The sequence below is a fragment of the Echinops telfairi genome, unplaced genomic scaffold (assembly GCF_000313985.2).
Source record: "Echinops telfairi isolate 266 unplaced genomic scaffold, ASM31398v2 ScPeMD7_7412;HRSCAF=8450, whole genome shotgun sequence".
Taxonomy (NCBI): Eukaryota; Metazoa; Chordata; class Mammalia; order Afrosoricida; family Tenrecidae; genus Echinops; species Echinops telfairi.
Genome location: NW_022111312.1, coordinates 857,962 through 870,852, shown reverse-complemented (window position 1 = coordinate 870,852; position 12,891 = coordinate 857,962). Strand labels below are relative to the sequence as shown.

Below are 12,891 nucleotides of genomic sequence, written 5' to 3'. Positions count from 1 at the left end.
CATGGGATCCTGGTGTTTCCAGTCTGGCCCCAACCCCCTGAGGATCTGGAACCTTCTCTTGCCCAACCTGTAAAACACACAGCCAGATTGTCCCATGGGGGCTCTCTGAGGTTCCCAGGATCCGGAATGTTCTGCAGAGGGGAGGCAGAGTACAAGAAAGCGTGCGGCCTTGGCTCTCTATCGGGCCCACTTGCCCCATCCCCGAGCATTGTCATCTATCCTGAAGATCTCACTGGACTTACCTGGCTCCCTGAACTCTTGGTGTGACCATGGGCACGCTGTCCACCTTCTCGGTGCCTCGGTTTCCTCGTCTAAGTGGGACAGTGCCTGGGATGGGGTGGTATTTCTAGTGGCCCTGAAAACACTCTGGATTCATGGTGACCCCACGTGTGCAGAGTAGAACTGTACACCAGGAGGGGGGTGGTCCTCCAGAGGGGTTGCTTTTGGGGAGCAGGTTGTCAGAGCTTGTTCCCCAAGGTGCTTCGGGTAGGTCCGAGCCACCAACCTTTGGGCTAGTAACCGAGTCTCTCTCAGGGCTGCTTAGTGCCGCCTCGCATTGACCCTGTCCAAAAACCAAAAAAAGCTCATGGCCAGCCTATAGGACATAACCCTTCACAGGAGCAGAAAGCCTGGTCTTTCTCCCAAGGAGCTGCTGGGCCGTTATAGCATCCCAGGGACGCTGTGTATGAGTGGGCTTAAACAAGGTCATGTACAAATGGAATCATCAAAGCTTGGAAGTTTCCCGTCAACGTTCTGAAGCTTCCTGCACGGATCCCTTTAGCAACAAGTGGGCTCACGGCATCTGCCTGAGGTGTTTGTTCTCAGTGGCTACAGGGACCGGATGTGGCCTTCAGCCCCACTCTGTCCCCAGCGAGGGTCCACACGGGAGGGGGTGCGGGCAGGCCACAGCCATCCGTCGTAGCCTCTTCCGCCTGGTGACCATCCTGTCCCCCAGCAGGGGTTATGTCCGCTGCAGTGGGCTTGTCCAAGTTGCTAGGGGGAGTCCCTGGAGACCCCAGACAGGACCCGGTCCTGCTTGTCTGGCCCTGAGCCTGCCCAGGGGGACCTTGTCAGGTCACCAGGCTGGGCGACACCAGGCGTGAACCCCAGGCAGGTCTTTGCAGTTGTGTGCAGTTTGGGGTTTCTCTGTGCCTCACAAGAGGCGTGAGTTGAGAAAACGACACCCTCCTCCTTCCCATTGTTGGCCTCTGGGAGGCCCCGCCCCTACTTGTCCGATTCTCTTACTCCATTGTACTCATTTCCTTTCATCCCCACTTCCTACTCCACTGCCCACCCCCTCCCCCACAGGACCCTCTTAATTGGTTCAATATGAGTCCTTAACATTCAGCTGTCTTCTTGCAAAACCCGCTTGCTGATCTGTGAGCATGTGTTTCCAATGTACCCCAAGCGGAGCATTGCTGTTGCTGGTTCTGAGCGGGAAGGTCCTCTGGTCCCACTCGTTCTGTGGCAGAAGGTTCACTGTTCAACTCGGGAGAGTTGGGTTCAATTCCTGCCCCCTGCCTTTGGCGCCCAGCTGCCCTCACCCCCGGCTGTCCGATAGGCACATTTGAGGGTAAGTCAAAAAAGTATCGCTACAAAATCCTAGAAGCCTTTATCCAAAAAAAGATCAAAACCGGAAGCAGTGGTCTTGGACACATCCTCTACGTTAGTCCACCCCGTTCTGACGGCAGTGTCTCCATGGCTCTAATCCTTCCCAGAAGAATTCTGAGCTCTTGGATTGACACCACATCAACAGGCAGTGGGGGCATCCCGGAGGGACTCACGTCGTGGTCTTTGAGCCTGGGAGCACACTCAAGTCTGCAGGAGCAAGGTCGCAGCAAGCTGTAGGGTGGATGGGGTCAGGGTTTCCCAGTGGAATTCTTGTAGGGCAGCCCTTGTAGCCCTTGAAGAATGAGTGGGGGTGGGCGTGGGGGGTGAGGTGGAGGGGACCGTGGACACCACCTTTCGTGGTCTTTTTTCTCCCATGGTGGTTTCAGTTTTCTGAGCTGCCCAATGGTCACCGTGGCGTCTTTGAGGACATCTGGAAGTTAGCTTCTTCGAAGTTCCAGGAGCAGTCATCAGCATCTTCTGAGCCCACCTCTGGGCTTTGAAGGCAACTGGCCCAGCCAAACCCCTCGGAAACGACTGCTTAGATTGGACCTCTTTTTTTAAGGTCCCCTAAGGAGACATAGATGAAAGACCCTGTCTACAGCCAGCCGCTGGTCGCAGAATCATGGTTAAACATGTTTTCTTTGGAACAAGCTGTGTGGGGAGCATCTGGAGCCATGGCAGCTATACTTTCTGACGTAGCCTTTCATTTATACACACTGATTTTGATAAGCCTCCTGTTTGTGGAGGTTTAAAGAATATGAATAACCGAAGTGTCACGGCTTTTGTCATTGTGGGTGACTCTCCCAACCTGAAGATGACATTTGAGAGGGGAAGAGACTAGCTTGGGGCAGGGCTCTGTGTCCCCCACTCTCCTGTCTGCTTTTAACCTAGAGTGAGGTTAGCAGTTCGAAACTGCTCTGGGGGAGAAAGACGGGGGCCTTTCTACTCTCATAAAGAGTGACCGTCTCAGAAACCCACAGGGGCATTTCTACCTTGTCCTCTAGGGTCGCTGAGTCAGCATCAACTCGATGGCAGTGAGTTTGGTTTGTGGAGTTTGGACTTGGCTCTCAGATCCCGACAGACCCTGAGCCAAGTACTGTATACGCAGCAGTCTGCTGAACCCTCAAAGCCATCCCATGAAGTCGAAACTATTGTTATCCAACCCCTTGTGTGGACCAGGCAGTGGAGGTGTGCAGAGGGCAGCTGGTTCGAAAGGAGTTCATGGCCAACCCAACCTGGGGTTGCATGTAGACAGCCTGGCCAGACTCCAAAGCCTGTGTGCTGACCCATCTGCTGTCCTGCCTGGGCTGTGGAAGCGGGGACGTGTGTGGGGTTGGAACAGAGACCTGGGCCTTGAACCCCCACTTCCAATGATTGCTGACGGCCTGGGTGGGGGAGTAGGGCCGTCGTGCACAATGGCTGCCTCCACAGGGGGCTCACTGATGGACGCCCTTCCCAGTAGGATGAAGGCTGGGTGTGGATGAGCCGACTGCTCAGAGGAAGCGAGTGTCGCCTGCTTGGCCGTGGCTCAAAGAGGACAGGCTGTGACCTTTGCCCCCGGGCTGCTCAGAACCCTGTGGGGGCAGCCAGACAGGACGCCACCCGAGTCCAGTGCGGCCCTGGGGATGTTTGGGCCATGTGCTGGGGCCCCAGTCCACTCTTCCTCTCCCATTCAGATGCTGGCCCACTGCCAGACACTGTCCCACATGCCTCTTTCCTTCATCCACCTTGTCTACCCGTATTCATCGAAGACACTGCCTCCCCCAGCAAGCCTTCCTGGACTCCCAGGCTGGGAACAAGTCCCTCCTCTGGGATCCTAGGACAGTTCACCGAAAGGTCCCTGGTTCCCGGCTACCCAGAAGTGCCTTGGGAGAAAGGCCTGGCGAGCCACTTCCAAAATATCAGCCACCTAGAGAGAATTCGGGGAGCCCAGTGGCCCCTAGGCACATCCCCACTCCGGCCCCAGGGCAGAGAGCGAACACAAGGTAGTACTGGGTAGTGGTCAAGAGCCAGGATTCTGTAAGGTCCATGTTCAAATTCTAGCCCTCCTACATCTGACCAAAGGCCTCAGGCAAGGGTTTTCATCTCCCTGAGCTTTCTTGTACCCCCTCCCTGGGGGCAAAAGTGAGGGGATCTAGCTGAGGTTCTGAGCACAGCTCCAGGCCACCCATTCTTGTTATTAATGCAAGCCATGTGTCCTTCAATTACCATGCCCATCTCTGTCTGTATTCCAGTACATTGTCTGGGACCCCCACCCCACCCCACCCTCCGCCGGCACCTCTGAAATATCCTCCCAGAAGATTTCCCTGATGCCCTTGACTGGATAACACATAAGCAGCTCAGCTGCTGACCCACAACGTGGCCCCTTGAGGCTGCCCAGTTGCTCCTTGGGAGGAAACTCCCAGGGATCTGTTTCTGTCACGATGCCAGCCCAGGCCACCTCCTGGGGCAGTTCCACTCTGTCTCATGGACCCACGATGACAGCCATCAACGGCACCCAACGGTGAAGGCATCTGCTGGATCCGTGGTGTCACCCAGCAGAACCCTCTGATTGGAGGGAGGCCTTCTTTGGCAGATCGATGGGCGGGGAGGTGGGAGGGCACGGGGGCTGCAGGGTCGGAGACCTGGTTCCCCTAACGAGACCCTGTCTTCCCCCGCAGAGAATGGAGGACGAGGACTACAACGCTTCGCTCGCCATCTACGACGAGGAGGACTTCAGCTCCACTGTGATCTTGGAGGAGGTATCGCCCCTCCTGGAAGCCAGGGTGGCCAGGATCTTCCTGGTGGCTGTGTACAGCACCATTTGTTTCCTGGGAATTGTGGGCAATGGCCTGGTCATCGTCATCACCATCTTCAAGATGAAGAAGACTGTGAACACCGTCTGGTTCCTGAACCTGGCCGTGGCCGACTTCCTGTTCAACGTCTTCCTGCCGCTGCACATTGCCTACACCGCCCTGGACTACCACTGGGTGTTTGGCACGGCCATGTGCAAGATCAGCAGCTTCCTGCTCATCCACAACATGTACACCAGCGTCTTCCTGCTGACGGTCATCAGCTTCGACCGCTGCATCTCCGTGCTGCTCCCTGTCTGGTCTCAGAACCACCGGGGCGTCAGGCTGGCCTACGCGACCTGCGTGGTCATCTGGGTCTCGGCTTTCTTCTTGAGCTCCCCGTCCCTGGTCTTCCGGGACACGGCCAATCAGCATGGGAAAATCTCCTGCTTTAACAACTTTAGCCTGTCCGGAGCCAACCCTTCCCTGCGGCTTGCCCACGGCCAACTGGACCCTGTGGGGTATACCTGGCACACCGTGGTCACCGTCACCCGCTTCCTCTGTGGCTTCCTGGTGCCCGTCCTCGTCATCACCGCCTGCTACCTCACCATCGTCTGCAAACTGCGGCGTAACCGCCTGGCCAAGACCAAGAAGCCCTTCAAGATCATTGTCACCATCATTGTCACCTTCTTCCTCTGCTGGTGCCCCTACCATACGCTCTATCTCCTGGAGCTCCACCACGCGGCCGTGCCTGGCTCCGTCTTCAGCCTGGGGCTGCCCCTGGCCACCGCCATCGCCATCGCCAACAGCTGCATGAACCCCATTCTGTACGTGTTCATGGGCCAGGACTTCAAGAAGTTCAAGGTGACCCTCTTCTCCCGCCTGGTCAATGCGCTGAGCGAGGACACAGGCCACTCCTCCTACCCCAGCCACCGGAGCTTCACCAAGATGTCCTCCTTGAACGAGAGGTGCTCCACCAACGAGCGGGAGACCAGCATGCTTTGAGCCTCCACGTAGGACGCCCTCCGGGGACGCTGCCGACCCAGGAAGGCCCAGAGGTGCATCTTTGCCTTCTGGGGACCAAGGCAAGAACCTCTTCAGCTCCCACCAGCGCCCACTGTCCTTGGAGTGTTGTGAGCGGGACATCCGGGCCTGGGAACCTCCTTCTTCCCGTGAGATGGTGGACAGAGCGTGCCATATTGTCCCCAGCCATGGACCCCTGCTCCCCGGGACCCCAAGGCTTGACCAAACCAAAGAGCAAAGGACACATTCCCAGCACCACCATCCGGACCTGGCATGGGGCTCAGACAGCAGCCCGGTTCTTATAACCATGCGTTCCCCAGGCATGACACGAGGCCCAGGCTTGGGGGCGGCAGCAGAGGGGGTTTGGAAAAACACAAGGTGAGAGCTCTCTCTCGCTCCCACGCAGCAGATCCCATGAGCTGTCCAGTCGATCCCTGTGCCTGAAACAGAGCAGGGCTGCCAGGGGCCCAGCTTTGCAAACAGCTCACCAGACCTGACTTACAAAGTGCTTTGGGGTGGACTTGAACGGCCCATCTTTCAGCCCACAGCCGAGTGCGTTAGCAGCTTGGTACCACCAAGCCACTCCCTCCTGTGGTTGCGAGGTGCTATGGAGCCGGTTAGACTCATCGGAGCAAGCCTCATGGACCACAGATCGCAACACTGTGTCAGGCCTCGATTGAGCCCCATGGACCACAGATCGTAACACTGTGTCAGGAGGCCTGCGCCCCCTGATAGTCTTTGTTATGTTTGACCCCAGGGTCGCAGCAGCTGTGTCCACCCATCTGATCGAGGGTCCCACACACTCTCCCCTCACCCCCACCCGTATTCACATTCATAATCAGCTAGAAAAATCCCACCACTTCAGCCTCCCTCTGGGTTCCAGCGTAGTGTTTGGAAGGTCTCCGTGGAAACGCACAGGCTACCTGGGAAAAGGGGGGTGCCTGATCAGCCCATGGACACGCAGTACCCACGTAGGAGCTGGTGGGAAGAAGCTGGGGACCGGGTCTCATGGGCTTTTGCAAGGGCAAGACGGAGGGGGGATGGCTCTTAAAAGGATGTACCCTGAAGCAGCCGCCTCGCCAGCCCCGCCCTTGCCCCCCCCCCCGAACTTCCCAGGGCAACAGTGGTTTGGGCAGGGGGTTCCCAGGCGGGGGATTATGGCCCAGAGTTTTCAGAGGGTTTTCTTCCTGGTGGCCGAGGTCCCTATCTCCTGCCTCTCCCCAGCCCGCCCCACCATCCTGGAGCTGCTCAGAATGAAATAACTCAGAGTGGGTGGTGGGGGTAGAACTTGAGGAGGTACCCCACACACACACACTCTGTTTTATTCTGAGCAACTTGGGAGGGTCTCCCTGGGAGGAGTGTGGCCCTAGGGCTTGGTTGCTGGATCAGACCCCTGGAGCTGAGTCCCGGAGCTGCATTCCCAAGATCCTGCCCAGGGGGGTGCCATCGGCACTGTGGGTTACCCCTCGCCCCCCCCCACCCCTGTGTGCAGCCCCCACCCATGCCTGCCCTCATCCGACACCAGCGTCTTCTTAGGGTCGAGAGTGTCACCAGGTCACGAGCAAAGGAGGGACCCGAGGCGCAGAGGAGGGCCGAGACTCGGCAACCCCGGTCGCCATTGAGAGGGAGAAGCTGAAGGCAGCCCGCTGCGCCCGGGGCCTTCTTCCTTCCTCTTGATCCTGACTCGAGGACTCCCGTGATCGCCACGTGCATCTCGCACTTTCTGTACCGAGCACTTCCCGTGTGTTGGCTTGTTCATTCAGCACGGCGGCGCACCTGGCTTGGGGACAAAGTACCTTGGTGGTGGTGGGGGTGGTGGTGATGGTGGGGGTCGTGGGGGTCGTGGGGGTGGGGCAGGGGGTGGTGATGGTTGCCCTCCAACTGATTCTGACTCATGGGGCCCCACGGGACCCCTGTGGGGGGGGGGCGCTGCTCTGTCAGTTTTCAAGACTTGTCCCCCAAGACACTCCTGAGTAGATTCGAACCACCACCCTGTCAGGTGTCTAACCCTGGGCACCACGCAGGAACGCCCCGCCCGTTCACACATGCGGCAGACATGAGGTTCTGAGCAGTTGAGAAGTGTTCACCAGAGCACCCAGTGGGGTCCACGGAAGCCACGGAGTCGGAAAGAACCCCGGTCCCCTTGAGGTTAGAACCAGGACTATGGGCTCCTTGGCAGATGCGTGAGGAGCCCTGGTGGCGTAGGAGGTGTATCCTATGCTGTGCTGCTCACCGCAAGGTCCGCAGTTTGAAACCACCAGCTGCACTGCTGGAGACAGACGAGGCTCTCTACTCCCGCCAAGAGGCACAGTCTCAGAAACGCACGGGGGCCGTTCCACTCTGCCCTTCGGGGTCCTCGTGAGTTCGAATCAGCTCAGTGGCCGTGAGGTATTTTTGTGTGTGTTTTCATTTTAAGCAGATGGATGACATCGTCCTAATGGCGGTTAAGTCAGCTTGGCCGAAAGCTTTCCCAAATGACCCCAAATGGTAAAGAAGAGGCATTTGGCCCTCCAGCTCCTTGGACACCCAGCTGTCCATCCCCGCCACGTCCATCCTCCCCTCCTTCAGGGCAAGCTGAGGGAGTGGGGCTGGCCCAAGGCCCAGGCCCACCGGCCCCAGGGTGTCTGTCTCTCCCAAGCCCTTTCGCTGTTACGCCATGTCTCCCAGAAGACACGGGGACCAGATGTCCTGTCTGCACATTGCTGGGCAGGGCCTCCGGGCCCCAGCCTGTTTGGAATCACACCTCGTTAAGAGACAAACTGTTCTTTCCCACGTTGGGTCGCTAAGCTGACCAGGAGGCTGTTCCGGCTTGGTCCCAAGCTGGGGCTTCCGAGACCGCTGTAAGGAATCTTTGAGACCAAGGGGATTGCCAACCTGGTGTGGGGACTTCCGCCAGCCCTGTCCCCAAGCCTGTGGATAGGACCAGAGAGGTGCCCAGTGGCAGGTTGCTTATTCCAGTTCTGAGGCGCCAGTGACTTGGGCTTCCCGGATGTCCCCAAACACACCCCCGTGGAGTCCACACCGACTCCCGAGGCCTCCCGAGGGAGCCCCAGGGAGCTTTGGGTGGAGGCTGATTGCCAGGCTTTTCTGCCTCTTCCCTAATCGAGGCTCCAGCCTTTTGCCCAGCAGCCCATGAGTGTTAACTATCTGCACCCCCTGAGCACCCCACCTCTCTCCCAGGATGGTGCTCCTCCCTGGGGCTCAGTGCCTTGGGCCAGCAGGAGGGAGCCAGGACCTAATTCTATCCACTCACCCATCCACCCACTCGTTTACTCCAACATCCACCCACTCACCCACACGTTCTCCTGTCTATCTCTCCACCATCTGTTCACCCATCCACCCACTCATCCATTCATTCATCCACGCCCTTTATTTACAAATTCACTCCAGAATCCCAGCCATCTATATGACCGTCTATAGATCCACTCACTCACTCACTCACTGACTCACTCACTCACTCACTCGTCAATTCCACCAAAATGTGTTCAATCCCCACCCTTTCCCGTGTCCTCTGGTGGTCACTGCGGTCAATGATAAGCAAGACATACACCAAGAGTTCTCGTGAACCCTTTCATTGTCCAGTAGGAGGCACAACTAGTGACCCAAGGATCCCTATCCCAGAAGAAAAATAACCCCGGGACCCCTGCCATGCCCAAAGGCCAATGACAAAGTCCTTGAGGCACCAGGGAGCTGCAGGATGATGGGTACCCATTTGGGGCAGAGAGCAGGAAAGAAGGATGCTACTCGAGTGAGCAGCCCAGGCAGAGGGAGGAAACAGAGTGATTCTAAGGGATGCTGGCCATGCGGGCTGCAGCCCAGGGAGGGGGGTGAGCCTGGGCCAAGAGGGCTGGAAGGAATACAAGGCCAGGCCGAAGTCAGGGGATGCACGCAGAGCTGGCTGCTCTGGGTAGGACGGGCCAAAGGGGAGCCTGCAATGATGGGGCCGGGACTGAGGGAGCAAAGGCAACGCTGAAGGGAATTGGAAGGTTTGAGAGCAACAGGAAAAAACAAAAACAAAAATACTCCCCAAACGTCCTCAGGGGAGCAGTTGGTGGGAAACGGACCCAGGGCCAGTTCCAGCTGCCCGGAGGCCTCGGTGCTGGTCTTTATTGATGGAAATTAATTGTAAATATTATTCAGATGTGCTTCCCAGTGCACACTTATATTTCTCAGGGGAGCCTTCTGAGCAAATACTACAGCCTGATAAATAAATAATACATAGATTGCATTAACCTGTAAAGAGTAGAGGCTGATTCATACTGCCATTGATGATAGTGGTTGGGGCACGGGGTGGGGGTTTCTGCACAGGTGGCTCTAGTGTTAGAGCTCTGAGCTTAGGGACCAACTGCTATCCCCCCCCCCCCCAGCTGGGTTCTGCCCTGGGAGATGTAGGTGCTTCTGTGGCCAGGAGGTGCCACCGTATCCAGGCATGGCAGTCCAGCTACTGGTCCGCAGACCTGGCTGATGGGCAGGTGGGGGTGGGGGGTGGGGAGTGGCACAGAGAGAGCTGGTGTGGGAGGAGGGGAGGCCTGTGTCATTAGGACACGTGGTCCAAGTCTTCACAGCACCAGCACCCGTGTGGTTCAGCAGTGGGGGTGTCTTGAATCACCCCCTGAGTGACGCCAGGGGACACAGCAGAGGTTCTGTGACCTTAGGTCATCAGATCACCAGGCCTTTCTGCCTCGGCACTGCTTGGCTGAGTTTGAACCATGAACCTTGTGGTTATGAACCTGGCGCGTAACCAGTGCACAGCCTATTGAGCCCGAGAAAGAGAGTGGCCCTGTAGGGTCAACCCCGATGAAGCTAAAAGACCCCTCCCACTGCAGGGCGGTGGGGAGGGGGGTCCACTCTAATTCACAGCAGCCCTGAAGCACAGCAAATAATAGCCCCGGGGGGTTCAGAGCCTGTCCGTCTTTACGGGAGCAGATGGCCACATCTCCACCTCTTTCCCCTACAGATCAACCAATGGGCTCAGACGCCTGGCCTTCTACCTGCTTAGCTGTCACGTGCTTAACTGCTGTGCCACCAGGGTTGGCTTTAACCACAAAAGTAGCTGTTGCAAACACTCAAAACCCTGCTGAGCACTGTCGTGTCGTGACCTCATCGAATCCTTACCGTGGACAGATGAGGAAACGGGGCTCAGAGAGACCCCATTTGACTGTGTCACACAGCATGTGGCTGAGAGCTGGGGCTGAGCCTCAGCCTGTTTGTTTTCTCGGTGGCAGAGAGCACTGTGTGAGGAGCCGAGGGGACAAAAGCCCAGGCCCTGTCTTCCTCCAGGGACCATTGTTGGGGAGGTGGCAAAGAGGATGTCTGAAGCCTAGCTTCTTCCTTCATGAGGAAGGAGACAGTGTCTGGATGGGCCCCGAGCATCCTGGGGTGGGAAGAGATCCCAAGGGGGCTTTCCACGAAGTGCTTCCACCTTCCACCGTCCCATTTCACAGATGAGAAAACCAGGGCCTCACCTGCAAACCAGCTTGACTTCAGCTACCTGACTGACCGCCTGGGAGGTGCTGTGAGGTCCCCCCATGTGGGTTCCTCCCTTGCACAATAGAAGGAAACACTGCCATGCTCCCAATTGTCCTTGTGCCTGAACCCATGGTTGCAGCCACCGTGCCAGTCCATCTCCTCAGGGGCCTCCTCGTCTTTGCTGCCCCTCCACTTTACCCAGCACGATGTCCTTCTGCAGGGACGGGTGTCTCCTGACCCCATGTCCAAAGTCTCCCGAGGTGAGGTGTGATGTGTGTAAGACATGCTCAGAGGAGCCACTTTGAAAACACCTTCATGCTAGAGACCGGCTATTCAGCAAATCACCCTCATCACCCCTCAGTTGGGCTTCAAGGGTGTTGGCACAATTCTGGCCGGAAGGACCCCTGCCTAGGAGCTGGTGACCTCTGGGGTGTTTTGAGCAAACTCCTGGCCAGCAGAGAGGCAGGAGACCTTGGCACAACTCGCTGCAGGGCAGAGACACGCTGTGCTGGGGGCATCAATGTTCCCCCACCAGAGTGAGCCTGGCTGGGATGGGGGCAGGCGTTCTCCAACTTGACCTAGGGGTGTCTTCACATGTGTCAAAGAAACAAAAATGGAAACCAGAAAGCCATCCGTGCACAGAAGACGAAGGTGCCTGACTGTGGTCAAGGCTGCTTCACGCGATGTTTTTGAGAACACGATCCGTCGTGTCTGCAGGAAAAAGCGTTTGGCTCCGTCGGCGCCCCAGCAGGTGGCTGCGGAAGAGAAGCAAGGCTGGAGGGTTCCCTGTGGATGGATAGAGCAACCCGTGGGGAAGAAGGGTTCCAGTAGGGTCTGTCTAAAGAGACCAAAACCCCACGCTCACCGCCATACGGTCAACACTGACTCATAGCGCCCTCTTGGGGCTTTCCGAGACTAAACAGTTTACAGGAGTAGAAAACCTGGTCTTTCTCCCGAGGAGCTGCTTGTAGGTTTCAAACGGCCAAATATGAGGCTTGCAGCCTAATGGGACACTCACCAGTACCTCAGAAAAGCCTGAGTTCTCCCCAGGGTCACCCCAGCTCCACCCTGGTTACCACACAGGATCACACAGACTCAGGAGGTGGAAGGCATGAGCTCAGATCCCAGCCCCGCCAGCAACCTTCATGGCCACTGAATGAACCCTGACTCACAGTGTCCCAAAGGGACGGAGTGGAACTGCTCTTGTGGGTTTCTGAGACAGTCACTCTGTATGGGAGTAGAGAGCCTCGTCTTTCTGCCGTGGAGCAACTGGTGGTTTTGAACTGCTGGCCTTGGGGTCAGCAGCCCAACACATAACTTGCTACGAAGAGAGTTTCCATATCCCTTAGGGTTAGGGTTGGGCTCTGTGACCTTGGGCAAGCTACTCAACCCCTCAGGACCCTAAGCTTTACTCGGACAGACGTGGGATCACTGTTTGTCTCCAGGGACGAGCGTGAAGTGACTCATACCACCTTGGTTCATCTGGGTGTGCATCTGCCGCCCCACTGGTCCCCTGTCTCCAAGCTGGTCCCCATAGTCTAGTCTCCTGGAGACCCTCACGGAGCCCACTGCCTCCTCCACCAGCCTTATATCACTCTGCCCTCCAGCCAGGGCGGGTAGGTAGGTGGGTGGGGTCCCTGTCTGTCTCTCTCCCAAAACAACACAACACAAACCAACAAACAACACAACCTCCCCTCCTTGGTCCCCACATCAGGTCTTAGAGTGTGCTGTCCCACCACCCTGTCCCTGCTGTTAGCACGGTCGATCCCTCCCCCGCGCAAGGTCTCAAGGTCAAGGCCACTTCCACTGAGAGCCCCGTCCTGGACACTTCTCACCCCAGGCACTGCCTATCAGATGCCCTGACCGGGTCCCTGGGTCAAGAGATGGGAGTCTCCTGGGTGGGGTGAATGGTTCAGAACTCAACTGCTAGCCCAGAGGTTGATGGCTTGACCCCTCCCAGAGGCTCCTGGGAAGAAAGGCCCAGGGCCCGACTCCTGAGCACCCACAGCCTGGAAGA

General features: G+C 57.4%; 1 protein-coding gene across 1 annotated transcript; it reads left to right on the top strand.

Annotated features, from left to right (window-relative positions):
* Positions 1-4,274: 4,274 nt before the first annotated feature.
* Positions 4,275-6,274, top strand: CMKLR1 (chemerin chemokine-like receptor 1). Its single transcript, XM_004709534.2, has one exon. The coding sequence runs from the start codon at positions 4,275-4,277 to the stop codon at positions 5,385-5,387; it is 1,113 nt and encodes a 370-aa protein (XP_004709591.1). The 3' UTR covers positions 5,388-6,274.
* Positions 6,275-12,891: the final 6,617 nt, after the last annotated feature.

Bases quoted from the DNA above. Each gene is read 5' to 3' on its own strand.
- CMKLR1 (XM_004709534.2), top strand. From the start codon at position 4,275: ATGGAGGACGAGGACTACAACGCTTCGCTCGCCATCTACGACGAGGAG.